The following is a 16,472-nucleotide window of genomic DNA, read 5'->3' on the forward strand; positions in this document are numbered from 1 at the left end:
GGTCTGGCTGTTTTCCTTATTGGTCCTCACAGCACCCTGGTGGCTCAGTGGTAAAGAATCTGCCTGTCAAGTGTGAGATGCAGGTTCCGTCCCTGGGTTGGGAAGATCCCCTGGAGGAGGAAATGGCAAACCAATCCAGTATTCTTGTCTGGGAAATGCCAGAGGAGGCTGGCAGGCTACACAGCCCATGAGGTCGCAAGAGTTGCACACGACTTTGCATAAACAACCACAACCTCACGGCACCAAAGACGTGAACAACCCCCCTCCCAAGGGACGACAGCGTCAGTCACCCCACCTTGGAAGGTTGCCCCAGAGTCCCTGCATCCGCCTGTCTTAGTCGCAATCATTTCACATGACTCAAGGGTGATTTGTGGACATCATCTCAGCCTGACAAGAAAGAGGGAAGAAAACTAAGCCAGATCTCATCTTTGAGGACATTCTGGAACATTTGGAAATGTCTCCACAACTTTTCCCTCAGGTGAAGGTCATTCTAAAACGAAAACGGCCTCCAGCACCTCCCAGGCTCACAAGACAAGGTGGCCTGTCCACTGCTGGCATGAGGGCATGTCACGCATAGAGAGGCCACGTCCTCACTCTGAACCCAAGAAAGACAGCAGCCTCGGACAGACCACCCAGACGCTGCGGACGCTGCAGCTGTTTGCATCAGGAATGTTATTTTCCAAAGGGAACCAGCCTTCGCTCTCTAGGCCCATCCTGAAGGTGAAAGTTAGTCGCTCAGTGGTGTCCAACTCTTTACAACCCCATGGACCCTCTGTCCATGGAATTCTCCAGGTAAGCGTACTGGAGTGGGTTGCCATGAACATCTCCAGAATATCTTCTTGACCCAGGGATCAAACCTGGGTCTCCTGCATTGCAAGCAGATTCTTTACCGTCTGGGCCACCAGGAGAGCCCCAAGGGCCATCCCGGGACACCAGAAATCAAGGCAGAGTTTGGGAGGGTCCTCGAGTGAGTCCCAATGGCAGGGGGGTCTACAAATGAGGTGGTGCAGGCCATAAAGTGCTGGAAAGAGAGAAAAGAGACAATTGGCCCAAAGTGCCCACCAGCAGCCCTCCCGCACACGTCTGCAGGCTCCAGTTCGGTGCCTCTCTGCCTTCCGGGCATCTCCTTGGCCTTGAACCTGCCTGTGTGCCCTTTACCCCCAGACTCCCCAATAAGAACGTCAGGCCAGACCACAGAACAACGCCACCGCCTGAACGATCACACACCGCACATTCCCATCAGCACAAGGTCCCTCTTAGAATCACACCTGCCCACCAGAAACCCGGCAACAACTAACCTGTTCTCCGTTTCTAGAATCTCATCTCAAGCATGTTACATAAACGTGATCGTTCAGAGGGGACCCTCAGGGATTGGCGATTTTCATGCAGCGTATTTCTCTGCAGATTCGCCCCAGCTGCTGGGGCCCCGATCGTTCATCCTTCTTACGGCTGAGTGTTTTGACCCTGAGTGGGCCTAGGGGCGGAGGCGGCGGGAGGGGCGGGCACGGCGCCCCCCCTTCCCAGAACTAAAACTGCCATCCCTTCAGCCGCCGCGGCGCGGTGCCACCCGGTCCGGCTCCCAGGGGCGGGGACAGGGCAGGGGCGGAGCGAAGGGCGTGTGGGCGGGGCTTATGCCGGGGCGGGACGACGAGCGTGAGGAGAGGTCCAGACAGGTCGGGGGCGGGGCTGCGCTCCGGAGAGAGGAGGGGAGGGGCGTGGCCTCGGCGCTCGCGGGCGGGGCATGGGCGGGGCCCCTGCGGCCGAGCCCCCGCGTCCAGCCCAGAGGAGAGCGTCTGCATTGTCCGCTCGCGACGCCTGCGACTGCGTAGTCCGCGAGGCCGGATCGTGGCGTGGACGCCGGACGTTCTCCCAGAGGGAAGTCTCGTCCTGCCGGTCGTCTCGGGCGTTTTGGCCGAGGTGAGTGTCCGCGCTCTCCGGGGGCAGCTTCCCGGGACCAGGGTCTCCGCGGGCTTCCACCCCCGCGTGCCCAAGCTTCCCCCTGCACTTGCGAGGCCTGGGGCGCAGGTGTGCGCAGGCCCGTCGCTGCCCCCAGCCGCTGCCCTCCGCCCTGGACTCGGCCCAAGCTGACCCCCCGCGCGGACGGCAAGGGGCCGCCTGGGGTCAGCGAGCGGGCGGCGCGGAGACCAGGCCTGGGCCCTCGGGGTTCCAGCTCGGCCTTTGCCCCGGGTGCCAGGACCCGAAACTCAGCTTCTCCAACCTTAGTCCCTGAGAATCTCAGCCAGAAAATCCAAGAAGTGGGACGTGTATGTGGTGTGTGCTTCCTGCGCCGCTGTTTATGGTTCTAGGGGGGATGGAGGGAACACGAGAGGAGAGGTCGAGGAGGCTGGAACGAAATAGAGTGCATAAAAGGTGTCAGCCCGTTTGGTGTGGCCTGATGTATGCAGTTTAACAGCCGCACGCTTCTGTTTTCCTGTCGGCCTGATAAGGGCACCCTCTCCACGGAAGGAGACGGCTCTCCCTGCTGTGGCCCAAGGTCAGTGGGGGTGTGCTGGGCAAGTGGCCTGCTTCTTGGGAGAATTGGACCCCACGAGGAGTCAGAACTCCAAGGCCTCCAGCGGCCTGGCAGGTGGCGTGACCAGGTACACTGGACCAGGCTGCGCGATAAGGGGATGCCTCCCCTGCTGTCAGCACTGAAATGAAAGCTTTTCTTCCTAAACCAGACTGTCTTTGGGCCCTGACCCTCGGCAATTCAGGACCAGGTGCTCCCTGAGTCTGCAGCCCATCACTCTCTGGACATGCTCCGGGGGCTTCTGCTAGGCTCAGGATCAAGTCCTCACCCCTGCATTACTGACCCACCCAGCCCTTGGATGGAATCCCCCACCACCCAGCTCTGTTGTAACCACATGTCCACCGTGTAGGCTTTCTGAGCACCGCAGGCCAGTCCCAACACTGCCTCACGCTTGCTGTTCCCCTGCCTCAGCCTGCCCACGGCTGCCCTCAGCTGCCCACAGCTGCCCTCAGCTGCCCACGGCTGCCCTCAGCCTGCCCGCGGCTGCCCTCAGCCTGCCCGCGGCTGCTCTCAGCCTGCCCACGGCTGCCCTCAGCTGCCCACGGCTGCCCTCAGCCTGCCCGCGGCTGCCCTCAGCTGCCCACGGCTGCCCTCAGCTGCCCATGGCTGCCCTCAGCTGCCCACCGTGTCTCCCCACCTCCCTCAGCATTTGTTTCCTCTTCTAGGTCATTGGCATCACTGAGCGTGACCGTGCCTGAGAGCTCAGGGCCCCTGCACCCAGGACTCACAGCACACTCTCCTCTCAGCAGGATTCAGACAGAAAAATACCCATCTTCCTGGGACATGGCAGGTGACTATTAGCTATGGGGGAGTTAAACTTTGTTAAATGAAAAATTTATTAGAAATTGAATGCTTTGTTATAAAAACTCCAGACAACACTGGTGTATAAAACTTGTTTATAATGTGGATTGCTACCTGGAATTATCTTGTTTTGTATTTTCTTTCTTGTTTTATTGTTCATTTCAGCCCCACTAAATAGAATGCTTACCTTGTCTTTGCTTTGCCTCCAGCCTCTGGGATGACCCCCTGGGACATTATAGCCGCTCAGTCAATAGATATGGAGTGACTAAGCCCCGAGAGTGACCATGGTTAGAAATACCGCATGACGCATGCATCCCATTGTGACATCTTTTTGTTCAACACCATAGAACGAAAATCCTTGAATTTCATAACATAAACATTCACGTTACTTTACGCGTATGTTGTACATTAGGGTTTCTCAACTGTGGCGCTGCTGGCATCGGCGCTCTGTTGGGGGCCTGTCCCTAGCTGTGTTCCGCAGCAGCCTTGCACTCTGTCTTGACGTCCCAGCAGCGCCTCCCTCCAGATGCCACAACCGAGAAATGTCTCCAGATGTTGTGAAACACTCCCTGGGAGGTAGCACTCCCTGGATGAGAACCATCAGTGTGGATATTTCATTTGTATCCTGTTTCCTGTTAAGCCCCCAAGTTCCTTTATAACAAATGAGTCTGAGAAGTTAAAACTGTTATTCATTAATTTCACTCGTGCAGTTCAACCTTTACACTCTGCTGAGTGCCCCAAAGCTCTTTGCTTCAAACTAACATTTATATTTTCTCCTTAAGGGCCTAAACAGAATAATATGGATCAAGAGTTTAAATATCTTAGTCTTAAGAGGTTCCCACAGAAAATTTAAACACATTCCCACAGCTGCCTTCTAGAAGGAACTGGTACGTGACCTTGGAGAATGTCCTGAAGGAGGACAGTGCGGCTTCAGCTGCTGCTGCTGCTAAGTCGCTTCAGTTATGTCTGACTCTGTGGGATCCCATAAATGGCAGCCCACCAGGCTCCACCGTCCCTGGGGTTCTCCAGGCAAGAACACTGGAGTGGGTTGCCATTTCCTTCTCCAATGTGTAAAAGTGAAGTCGCTCAGTCGTGTCTGACTCTTTGTGACCCTGTGGACTGCAGCTTCCTAGGCTCTTCTGTCCATGGGATTTTCCAGGCAAGAGTACTGGAGGGGGGTGCCATTGCCTTCTCCGTGCAGCTTCAGAGATTGTTGGTATGAATGACACCGCCGGGCAGTGGATGGAGCCTCTGTTGTTAGGCTCTCCACTGAAGCCGGGCTTCATACAGGCCCTGCCTCCCCATGGGACTCAAGATCTGATTTTTTTTTTTTTAATACACCTTATGTGTCAGTTTTCAGCGGAGACAAAGGAAGCAGAGCTGTGTGTCAGTGACTGACCTGCCAACAAGGGGTTAGCACAAAAGATTGGTCACAGTGGTTTCTTATTCTGAGCTTAGGCAACGTGGCTAAAGCGTCTTCTGGTGGATAACCAGAGTAGATTGGGCTTTGAAAGAATGCAGTCGTGTCATTCTTGGGGAGTCGTAACTGGACTCCTGTGTTAGTAAACTCAAGTAGCGGTGAACTGATACAACCAGGTTCCTAAAATGCTCCTTGTTTTACAGCCGTCTCCCGTCAAAAGCGTGGTCTTCCTTACTTAGCTTCAGCCGTTGTGTGCGCCCTCTTGTCAGCTTGGTCCTTGTGGAGCTTTGACAGAGAGGAATTATTCCTCAAGACAAATGGTTTCTTGTCTGGGTTTAGGGAAGAAAGTGCTCATCGTCTACGCACACCAAGAGCCCAGGTCTTTGAACGGGTCCCTGAAGGACGTGGCGGTGGCTGAACTGGGCCGGCAGGGCTGCAGCGTCACCGTTTCGGACCTCTATGCCATGAACTTTGAGCCCAGGGCCACAGGGAAGGATATCACTGGTGAGTCATAAATGCTCTGGGTTTTTTTTTTTTTAAACTTTCTTGGGGAATCTCCACACTGTTCCGCACGGTGGCTTCACTTTACGCCAGCCGCACGAGGGTCCGCCGTCCTCCACGTCCTCACCAGCACTGGATGTATCTTGTCTTGCTGACGGCCGTTCTGACCGGCGAGAGGTGGTATCTCGTCGTGGTTTTGCATTGTGTCCCTGATAATCAGTGATGTTGAGCGTCTTTTCACATGCCTGTTGGCCATCCGTGTTTTCCTCAGAAAGATACCTGTTCAAATCCTCTGCCCATTTTTAAATCAGATTGTTAGGAGTTTTTTTTGCCTTCTTTGAATTATTTAATTAAAAAAAAAGTTTGTAAACAAAACTCATCATTGGACGTGATGTACAATTCTCATGTGGAAAAGGTCTGCAGTGCGTGGCTTTTCGCGCACGCCCAGCCACCAGCTTCTCTGCTCCCACGGGAAGCAGGGTCTCCCACCGCCTCTGCATCTTTCTGGGGCGAGTTTGTGCTGTCTCTGGGTGTACCTAAAGCAATTCACACTATAACAGCTTTTCTCTCCGCTTTTTAAAAATGGGAACATGCGTTCCCACGTGTTGTTTTGCATGTTGCTCTCTCTTTCTGCCTCAGAACCCCCCGTTGTCTGGAGGCACCGAGGTTTCAGTAGTGCACACTCAGGCCGTGTTGGCTGCTCCTCACTTTGGCTGTGATAACAGGACTGCGGCAAGAACGGCGGCCGGCGCTTTCCTGTGTGTGCGAGTAGACGGAGATGCTGGGCAGGGGGACGTGTGTCTTGAATGTTCATAGACAATATCAAACTGCTTTCCGTGAGTGCTGTACCAGCTCACTCTCCAGCCCACAGTGTTCGCAAGTGCTCGTTTCCTTGTTTTACCGAGCTTTTGATAACTGCCAATCAGGTGGAAAATGGTCTCTGGTATAGGGTTTGAAATATGAATTGTAAATACATTTTTACCTAATTTATTTTTTGTTTTGGCCTTGCTGTGGTGGCTTCTCTCTTAATTTAGGCCTGTGCATTTTGTGTCATATAAACTCTAAGCTTATTTTTTTTAAGGTGCTATAGTATTTGGCAGGTCCCACTTTTTAAAGTTAAATACTTTCTCTACTCAGAATTTATTTCAATGTGTGATGTTAGGTGTGGATTCAGTTTTTCCCAAGTACGTACTCAGCTCTCATCCCCATTTATTACATTATCTAGCTGTTTGCCTTGACTTAAAAGCCGCCCTTGTTGTGACGTGAATTCCCATGTTTTGGCGTCTTCTGCCTTTGTGGTCTGGTTTGTTTTCCTGTCCATGACTCAGCACCACATGACTTTCATTATTTTGGTAAATCATTTAATATCTCATAGAGTTAGGTCACCTTCATTTGTCTTACTATTTTTTACAGCTACTTTGACTTTTCCATAAAGATTTTTTGAATTATCTTTCCAGATTGTTGACTGAAAAAATAAAAGCACACCATGCCAGCTGTGCTGTGCTTAGTCACTCAGTCGTGTCCGACTCTTTGTGACCCCATGGACTGTACCCCACCAGGCTCCTCTGTCCATGGGATTCGCCAAGCAAGAAGACTGGAGTGGGTCGCCATGCCCTCCTCCAGGGGGCGCTCCCAACCCAGGGATCAAATCCAGGCCTCCCGCATTGTGGGCAGATTCTTTATTGTCTGAACCACCAGGAAAGACAGTTGTGAGTTACGTTTTGTTTGGGATAAAGTGAGGACTATGGCCCGGGAGACAGCCTCTCGGCTATCTCTGAAACTGCTCCAGAGAGGTGGAGGGAAGGTCAGGATGTGTGGGATTTTGGTGAAGAGGGGTCATGTAGTCATCAGGCACTCATTTTGGCAGAAGATTGCTGCTAGTCATGAGGAGCAGATGTCACCATTAATGATTGTAGTGCTTTAAAGATATGAGGACTTACAAGAATTGGGCTCATAAAATCTTCCGAAAATACCTATCTGAAGGCATGTTTTTCTAGTTTTTCCCGGAGCACAGAGCACCTCATTCCTGATCTCCACCCTGAACTCCTTCCAGGGGGATGTTGAAGATCAATGGCTACAGCAGCTTGTGACTTAATCCCTATAGAGCAGATGGCAAGCTCCAGCCTTTAGTTGGCAAGATTCTAAAGGTAATGGATTGTTTACAGCGGAACTTCAGTGCCACTTCTTTCTGTTCCAGCAACAGGCGTGGTTCCTCATGTGATCACATTCTTTTACAACCCTCCAGGTGTATTTATGAGTTCTCTTCACGCAGATCTTGCATAAATCTTACTTACTGGGTTTTGTTCCTCTACATGAAGAGGACTGATCTGTGCATGTCTGTGTGCATGCGTGCATGAGGCTGCTACGACTTTCTCACTGTTTGTAGTTTTAAGCCAATTCTCTGGGTCTTTCCTGATACACAGTCAAACCATCTGCAAGTAATAATTTCACCCGTGCCTTTCCAGTAATTCCCAGTAAATTAAATACCTTTAGGTCCCTCCTGTTTGCAATTGTGTTAACAAGACTCCAGATTTAGCATTTAGTACTGGTGGTAATGGTTGTATCCTTGCCTCTCCTTGTCTTTCTTCCCTTTTAATAAACCAAACAGCTCTTTTCACTGAAAAGCAACAGAGCGGGGGCTGGGGAGGCAGAGAGTATTGTGTGCTGGGGCCACTGGCGTTTCAGGGAATCAGGTAAGACACGGGCTCTGCAGAAACAGCATTTTAAGTGTGGTGGACAGTGGGCAGAGGGTGAACACTAGCAGCCCCTTCACACACCCTCCTTGTCCTGCGGCCCCAAGGTCAAGCAGGCAGAACTCTTTGCCGTGGCTCATTGTAGATCTTACTCCAGATGTTAACAAAGTGCACATTCCTGTAGAGCTTAGGAGCTCTGTAGATACAGGTACAAACGGGGATTTGCTCCTTCAGTGGAGCTTTCAGGAGTCTTATTAACGACTGTGTCACTTCAGGGTACATGTTATAACTTACCAGTTCCCATGTTGATTTAGCTTTGTCTCCATCTTTTGTTTCAATCTGTGAGTCAATATGTCTGCATGACTCTGGATTTCCTGTCTTACTAAAAAAGTGCATCCACACCCACACATATAAAAATATCCCCATTTCCCTGATACTTGCACACCTTTGCTCTGCTCTGTACCTTTAAACTCTACCTGGAGTACATGTGGCCCCCACACACGTGTTATCGTTTACCACTCTCAGCAGCGCACAGAGGCCGCGATGGGCTCCACACCTGGCGGTGGCAGCCTGCCTGAGACACAGGCTCTCCTCCTCGGGGTCGCTGGTCAGCACACAACCTCACGCACAAAAGGGTCCCAGCCGAGCTTTTGGGTGAAGGTGAGGCCCAGGGAGTCTGGGCCCTGGGATGCTCTCGGCCGTGGTACCCAAGGGTGGGGCCGGCTCTACTCGGGCCACCCTGAAGGCCTGTGTGCTGGGGGGCCACCCTGAGCCCCCCCACTCCTCTCTGGTCGCTTAGGAATTACCTGGCCCCTCGTGTTGTTATGAAAGGTAGAAACAGCCTATTATGATGAGGTTAGAGCCCAGCGAGGTACGAGGAGACCCTCAACCACCAGTGACTGCTGTTAACACTGGGCAGTGCTTAGGCAAGTCGTGCTGCTGGACGGGAATCCACTGAGGCCTCGTCTTTCCGTTTAACTGTGGGGGTCCTGCCTCAGGGCCCAGCCCTGCTGCTGCCTGAGCCCACCCCTGCAACCAGGCCTGCTCCAGAATCGCTGAGGCCACAGCTTCTTCAGAGCTGAATCGAGAAAATGGCTGTTTCCTGCATAAACCATGTGCCCCCTCCGCAACCCATGTGCACGCAGAGCTGAGCCCCCGTGGCCGAGCTGCAGCCCTGCAGCCAGGCCACCCGCAGCCCCTGGCCTCCTGCCCCGGCCCTCGGCAGCTCCCCGAGGCCCTCCTCTGGCCAGCACTGCGGTCCCCTCTGTATCACGCACTGGAGCCCCCTCCCCTCCGGTCCTCTACACCGCCTGCAGAACTCCTGCTCCATCGTCAAATCCCCGGGACGCTTTGCTCACCTGCTGCCCATGTGGGTGAGGCCCCCGCGTCCGGGCGGTGAGGTCCATGTGCCACGGGGCTGCCCTGAGCTCGCTGCCCTGTCGTGCTCCATGTTAATCATGTGGTTATTTGTCCCTCCTGGACTCTGGCCCCTCGAAGGTGAGGACCCTAGCTGTTCCTCTGTGTCCACAGTCTGTCCCCAGGGCCCACCCCCCGGTCAGGTCTCAGTGATCTTGCTGGGCGGCGTCCAGGCAGCAGTGTCGCTGCGGGGCTGGCGGGCCGTGGATGTCCCACTGAGTGGGAGCCTTTGTCCTGCTTCCCAGGCACCCTCTCCAACCCTGGCTTCTTCAACTACGGCGTGGAGACCCACGAGGCCTACAAGAAGCAGTCTCTGAGCAGCGACATCATTGAGGAGCAGAAGAAGCTTCAGGAGGCTGACCTGGTGATATTCCAGGTTGGTTTTCCCTTTCGTTGCTGTACCGGCTCTGTGTGCAGACCCTGTCCGGAGACGCTGCTGGCCGCGGTGTACGGCCCCCAGCGCGGGTTCCCTTCCCCCTCTGGGAATGGATTGTTGCCTGTGTTTGTCTCTTTTCCCTGACACTGTCATTGGACGCGGTGTTGGGGCTTCTGTGGGGACCACAGTGGCTCCAGGGAGACCTCCCTACTGCGGTGTGGAGTCAGGCTCAGCTCCTCAGAACCTCCGGGCCCGACTCCCAGACGTCACGTCTCACCCCAGGCGGGGAGGAGGCAGGCTCCTTCCCGCACCCTCCCCCTGGCCCCGTGGTTCGGGTCATGGTTCTGCTGCCCCAGAGTGAGCTCAGTCAGGGGCCCGCAGTCGCGACGTCAGGGGGACCCAGAGCCGCCTGCGGCAGCCACCAAAACACTGTCAGCCCTGCCCGCCCAGCCCGCCACCACCGCCACCCCGCATGCCTCAGAGCAGGGGGAGGAGCTGCCCACGCGCGTGGCCCCAGGGGGCACCCGCCTGCCCAGGCCGGGGAGGGGGTGGCACCCCCGAAGCCCCAGGTGGACGGACACCCCAGCTTCCCCTCCTGCTCCCCCACAGTTCCCGCTGTACTGGTTCAGCGTGCCTGCCGTGCTGAAGGGCTGGATGGACAGGGTGCTCTGCCAGGGCTTTGCCTTCGACTTCCCCGGCTCCTACGATGACGGCTTCCTCAAAGTATGACCCTCACCCCCCGGGATGAGGGACCCTTGTCCATCAGAGAAGGAAGGGGCATTTCAGCAAGTCACCTCTGGTTTGCCTTTGTTAACCAAACTCCCACGGAGCACCATCTGTGTGCAGGGCTTACATGGGTGAGAAAGCACGGTTCCTGGGGTCACGGCCCTTTCCTCCAGCAAAGGGTGCAAGGTGTCCACGTCTGGCAGTGTGCTCGGCCAGGGGTCTGGGGCACCTGCCCCGCAGCGTGGACTCATGCCTGGCCGTGCACCTGTTCGCCTCTGAGCGCCTGGACCCACCTTGAAAGCAGGATAACCCGAGCAGGTGGTGGACCCAGCCACTGCACAGGATGTGGTAGCTGTGGATTTCCCGTGGAAGCAGACGATGTTCAAGTTCCAAAAGCCTCAGAAAACAAGTGTGCACAAACAGAGCGCTGAGATGTGAGAGGCGTCTCAGGCCATGAAGAGACGCCGCCCTTTGCTGACCGGCCCCGGGATCCTGGCCCCGCTGGCCGCAGGCGTCATGCACCCTCCCAGCCAACCCCCTGCACCCGCACCCCCGATGCCTGCTCCCCCAGCATCAGGCCCGTCAGCGCTGTCCATCCAGCCCACTCCCTCTGGCTGCCCCTCCCCCGCCCCATCAGATGTCGCTGTCGCCTGCCACTGGGCTGGACAGAGATGGGAGTGTGTGTCCGTCCATTAGGGAAGGTGGGGCGGGGGAGCTGGCCTCGGTTTCCCTCCAGTCACTATAGACGACCATCCCTGGGGTTCACGCCCAATCCCATGCTGTCCTCCACAGGGTAAGCTGGCCATCCTGTCCTTAACCACAGGCGGCACGGCCAGCATGTTCTCCAAGACTGGGGTCAACGGAGACTTCCGGTACTTCCTGTGGCCCCTCCAGGTATGCGCCCCCCACTCACAGCTCTCCTAGCTCCTCCCGGGTGAGAGGGGGGCCTGAAGGCCAGGCCATGCTGACTCCCCTGGAAACAGGATATCATAACCTCTTAGCCTTTTGGATGTTTTACTTGGCAGCCCTGAAAAGGTTGCCTGATGGAGAAAACGCTGTGATTATGAGAACCTTTGATGCTGTTTGGCCAGAGGCCAAGCCGAGCCTGGTTGGCCGGTATCCGCTCTGGGTAAACAGGAGCCCTGAGGTGGCTCCGTGTGTCATGAGCTTCACTTCTTCCTGCTTTTAAAAACTCTTCACATTTGTTTCAGTTTGCAAAAGTACATATGGGAACAAAGAGACTGTAAAAAAAAGAAATTCAGTTCTCTTAATGCCTTTGAAAACAATCACTTTCAATGATTTAATGTATTTCCTTACAGCCCATATATATTGTTTTTAAAAAACATTTATCCACGTATTTATTGGGCTGAGCCAGGTCTCCACCAGGGCATGCAGACTCCTCAGCTGTGGCATGCTCACCCTCAGCTGCAGCACATGGGATCCAGGTGCCTGCACAGGGCTCAAACCCAGGCGCCCTGCACGGGGAGCATGGAGTGCCGACCACTGGACTGGCTGGACCAGGGAGGGCCCTGTGTTCTTACACACATACATTTGATGACTCAGCTTATCGTATTTCTTTCTTTTTTTACATGAACAGTGCACCACAAATACTGCTTCACATTTCTTGTTTACACCTAACGCGTATCTTGAACAGCCTTCCATGGTGGCACATTTAGCTGGAATAACCTCACTCAGGGCTCCCTGGTGGCTCAGTTGGTAAAGAATCCGCCTGCAATGCCAGAGACCCTAGTTTGATTCCTGGGTCGGGAAGATCCCCTGGATAAGGAATAGGCTACCCTATTCTACCCTATACTACCCTACAGTATTCTGGCCTGTATAGTCCATGGGGTCACAGAGTCCGGCATGACTGAGCAACTTTCACTTTCATGAGTTGCCATAATTTACCTAAGCAATCAAAACAATAAAACTTAGTGTGTGACTCAGCAGCAGAGATTAGAGAGCTGTGTCGGAGCCGCCCAGCACTCGCTGCCCCCCCAGGAGCGGCCAGGCCCTGAGGCTGCAGGGCAGCGCCCGCATTCTCGGCTCCCTGGTGGTGGGAGGTTCTCTGAGCTCCCTGGAGGCCAGCTGTGCACGTTCCCCCGGTGACTGAGCGGCGGGCAGCTTCTCACCGTGCTCCCCTCTTTGCACTGTAGCACGGCACGCTGCACTTCTGCGGATTTAAAGTCCTTGCCCCTCAGGTCAGTTTTGGTCCTGAAATGGCATCTGAAGAAGAAAGAAAGAGGATGGTGGCCTCCTGGGCGCAGAGGCTGAAGACCCTCTGGGAGGAGGAGCCCATCCAGTGCTCGCCCCCGTGGTACTTTGGGCAGTGACGGAGGCCACACCACACTGCGGGGGCCACACGGGAGGTGTGACACGTGTAATGCCACGCAGGCGCATGTAATAAAGGATGTCACGACAGCCAGGCTGTGACTAGGTCTCCAGGGTCCTGCGGGCTGGCTCCCATCCCCCATTGGCTGTCCCAGATTCTCTGCTTAGGGGTGGCAGGTCCTTCTCCCAGGCTTGCTTTTTGTTTCTAATATCTTTCCTTCTCCTTTATTCAGCCTTCGCAGGTAGTGTTTGTCTGTAGTTTTGGCACGAAACTGGATTTGTTAGATATTTGTTTTATTCTGCAACTCGACTTGAATTTCTGTTTTTCAGAGGAAAATGTAATCTGTTCACAGCTTGTGTTGTAGTGCTCTGTTTAAACTTCTTGTGCATTTTTCTTTTTATATCATGAGTGTTAAGTTTTAATTGAGCACTACTCAGCATCTCATTACAATTCCTGAGGGCCGGTTACTAAGTGAGGGCACCGGCCTTAGTGAGAAGGCTTCCGTCAGTGTGCACGAGTCCGGGAATGGGACTGGCCGTGGCCCCGAGGTGCGGGCACGTGTAGCCAGAGCGTCTCCCCGCCCCCCGCCCCTCCTCTTCATGGTCGTCACTGCCCAGGACGGGGCCCTTCTCCTCAGCAGCCCCACCCCCACCCCCACCATACCCCCAGCTGCGCCTCCTGGTCACACGCCCCCGCCTGCCTCCTCCCTGTCCACCCCCTGGCCCCACAGGTGTCTTCAGACTCTCCTCCACCCTCATTTTCTTTCTCCTCTTCACCTGATCCACCACCAGACGGTGTTCCATGTTCTTAGCTTCCCTTCGCATCTTCATCCCTCTCTCAGAGCTGTCATCTTCAAATCAGATTGATTTTTCAGGGTCATTTCTTTCTGCCTTTCTCAACACCATTTTCTTCAGGCTTTTTCAGAGCATCCCCGCGTTTTCTTTCAGCGCCACCATCCCAGACCCTCTCTGGGGCTGTCCCCCCAGGTGCCTGCTCAGGGTCCCCTCCAGACTGTCTTTATCATCTCTTTTGAGCCTCAGTTCTCTCGAGATCGTTCTTTTCAAACCGTTGGAACTGGCTTCTTCAGACACTCTTTGGGCCCTCTTTTTGAGCAACTTTTTCAGACGCATCTTCTTCAAAACCTCCCGTCTCCTGTGCTTTCTCTTTCATGTGTCAATTCTTTAAATGCTGTGCTTGCTGCAGCTTCTTCAGCCTTCATCCTGGTGTGCTGGGATGTTCAGGCAGGACCTTACATAGGAGACCCTGTGCTTTGAAGCAAAGATGGGGTTTGAACACTGACTGCCCGTGTGGCCTCAGGACACTGAAGTGACTCTCGTTCTCTTGGGGTCTCCTCAGCCTGGTCCCATCCTGGGACAAAGGTGTGAGAACAACCAAATGTCCTTCCCATGGAGGGTTTGAATCTAGCCACCAGTCTCCTCTGTGCCCTTGGGACACAGGTTGTATCTGGACATCTGTCCAAGAGGAGGAGCTTCCTAACTGGCCCAGACCTTGGACACACTCCTCGGAGGTTTCCTCTGCCCCCTTCAGCACGTGTGGACCATCCTCAGAATCCACACAACAAAGCATCTTTGATGATGTTGGCTCAGTCACAGCTTGCTCAGGACAGTCCTGCAGCTTTTATTCAGAGACCACTTCCTGGGGAGCTTGCACCTCTCCTGAGCCTTGTTCTGCCCTTCAGTATCCAGGCCCTCTCTTGATTTCTTCTCCATGTGGAGATGTTCACACATGATCCACAGATCCCCTCTTCAGAAAATGGCAGTGCCATCTCCTGTTAAGATCATCTCCTTGGTGGTCATGCTGCGTTGGCTAGAAAGGGCGTGGAAGGCTTTGCTGCGATGTCTGGGGACAAGCCAGCCATCAGCCCAAGGCTTTTCTCCCCTGCTCCCCTGCTTCTGAGGTTGGGGGTTTGGGGTTTTCTCTGCAGAGGTGTCTCGGCTTTGCTAGCACCATCGTGTGTGTCTGCCGAGGAACCTGACCGACGCGCCATCATGGAGAAGCCAGGTAGCCTGATGTACGGAGCTGATGTCTTCAGCAGTGTCAGGGAACCAGCCTTCTTTCCGGGGGTGTCATTGGCTGCTGCCCAGGAGATGGATTTCTCTGCTGGGATCTCCTGGGCTCACAGCAGGGCACCTGGGCTCACAGCCACTCAGGTTCAGAAACCTGGCAGAGGTTGGGGCAGCACTGAACAGAGGCCCTTTTTGAGAAATGGTGTACAGAGACCCCATGGCGAGTTCATCATGGGGAAAGAGGAAATCTGAGCCGAGTGCCCGGCCCAGCAAGGGCCCCATGTTTGTGGGTCATACGGGTGCTTCTGCAGTTTCTGGTTGAGACTGAAATCCTACTGAGACTTCCAGTTCCTTCTTCTGGCAGATGGCAGATGAGATTTCTCAAAAGGCCTCCTACAGCACTGCCCCCACAGCCCATTTAAGTGCAAGAAACACACTCCTAAAAGCACATTGTGGGAAACGGGGAAATGTCCAAGTGTATCCCCAGCTCTGTCCACCCCCCCCCCCCAACACACACAGCAGCCTTGTTCCATAACACCACCACCTAACAAGCTGCTGGCAGCAGAATGGACAGAAATACGGACCTTCCGGGTCACATGCTGACGCCAATACCCTGTGTTACGAGTACTCTCTATTAGCAGTGCTCTACGATACCAGTATTCCAGCACAGAAAGAAATGAGACACCAGACCCTGGGTGTGTGCACTGGGGGCAGCTCAGTTGAGACCTTGCATAGAGAGGGCTGCCCACCTGAGAAGGAGGCCCTTCTCACAGGAAGACAGGACGCTGAGCTGTCTCCGTCTCAGCTCTGGGTAGAAGAGTCTCTCTCCTGCACTGTGGGGCCCTGGAGTGGGACAAATTCTGCCCGCATCTACAGAGCAAGGGGAAATCTAAAGAAATTAAGTGGGCCCACTTAATTGGTAAAGAATCTGCCTGCAATGCGGGAGACCCCGATTCGATTCCTGGGTTGGGAAGATCCACTGGAGAAGGGAAAGGCTACCCACTTCAGTATTCTGGTCTGGAGAATTCCATGGACTGTATAATCAAGTGGGCTCACAAAGAGACACAACTGAGTGACTTTCACTTCACAATGTCCTCAGTAGAGGAAGAAGTCAACAGATTTGCTCCAGAGAAAAACATCATCTTAAGCCTGTGAGGATGCTCCCTGAGCAAGTCAGCCTCACAGAAACCCCCAAATGGCCAAATACATGCAGAGACCGCACAAGATGAGAATCAGCAGAAACACCAGGTGGTAGATTTTACCATGCAGGAGCTTCAGATATCGGTGCTAGGAAATAGATAACACAAAGTAACAGCGTATAAGGTATTTAAAGAAATGGAAATGGAATCAAGCCAGAGCAGCAAACAAGAGACACTCAAAAGTGACCAAATGGGTTTGAAAAAATAGTAACTAGGTGAAGCAGTAGGTTAGACACAGAGAGAGAGAGAGTGGATGTACGCACTTCAGGCATAACGTCGAGTGTCACAGAAGATCACGTGACTAAGTGTACAAACACGCCAGATACAAACTCATCTGGAGATTCTACTGAGGTGGTAGAATGAAAATGAAATATTCAGAATAGGAGTGTGATGGGAGGGGCACAAAGGTCTTTACTGACCTTTGAGAAATCAGTCTATGACAGCTATACATTCG

General features: G+C 54.0%; 1 protein-coding gene across 6 annotated transcripts; it reads left to right on the plus strand.

Annotated features, from left to right (window-relative positions):
- The first annotated feature begins 1,772 nt into the window (after nt 1-1,772).
- On the plus strand, nt 1,773-13,182 carry NQO2 (N-ribosyldihydronicotinamide:quinone dehydrogenase 2). 6 transcript variants are annotated; one of them, XM_055570479.1, is made up of 8 exons: nt 1,773-1,917; nt 3,196-3,320; nt 4,114-4,218; nt 5,091-5,255; nt 9,607-9,737; nt 10,347-10,460; nt 11,256-11,357; nt 12,617-13,182. In XM_055570479.1, the coding sequence occupies exons 4-8, from the start codon at nt 5,216-5,218 to the stop codon at nt 12,791-12,793; spliced, it is 564 nt and encodes a 187-aa protein (XP_055426454.1). In that variant the 5' UTR covers nt 1,773-1,917; nt 3,196-3,320; nt 4,114-4,218; nt 5,091-5,215; the 3' UTR covers nt 12,794-13,182. The 6 variants fall into 6 exon arrangements, with proteins under 6 accessions (XP_055426454.1, XP_055426450.1, XP_055426452.1 ...); XM_055570475.1 differs by lacking the exon at nt 4,114-4,218; XM_055570477.1 differs by lacking the exon at nt 4,114-4,218 and having other exon boundaries at nt 12,662-13,182.
- The last annotated feature ends 3,290 nt before the right edge of the window (nt 13,183-16,472 follow it).

Source organism: Bubalus kerabau, chromosome 3 (genome assembly GCF_029407905.1).
Source record: "Bubalus kerabau isolate K-KA32 ecotype Philippines breed swamp buffalo chromosome 3, PCC_UOA_SB_1v2, whole genome shotgun sequence".
Taxonomy (NCBI): Eukaryota; Metazoa; Chordata; class Mammalia; order Artiodactyla; family Bovidae; genus Bubalus; species Bubalus kerabau.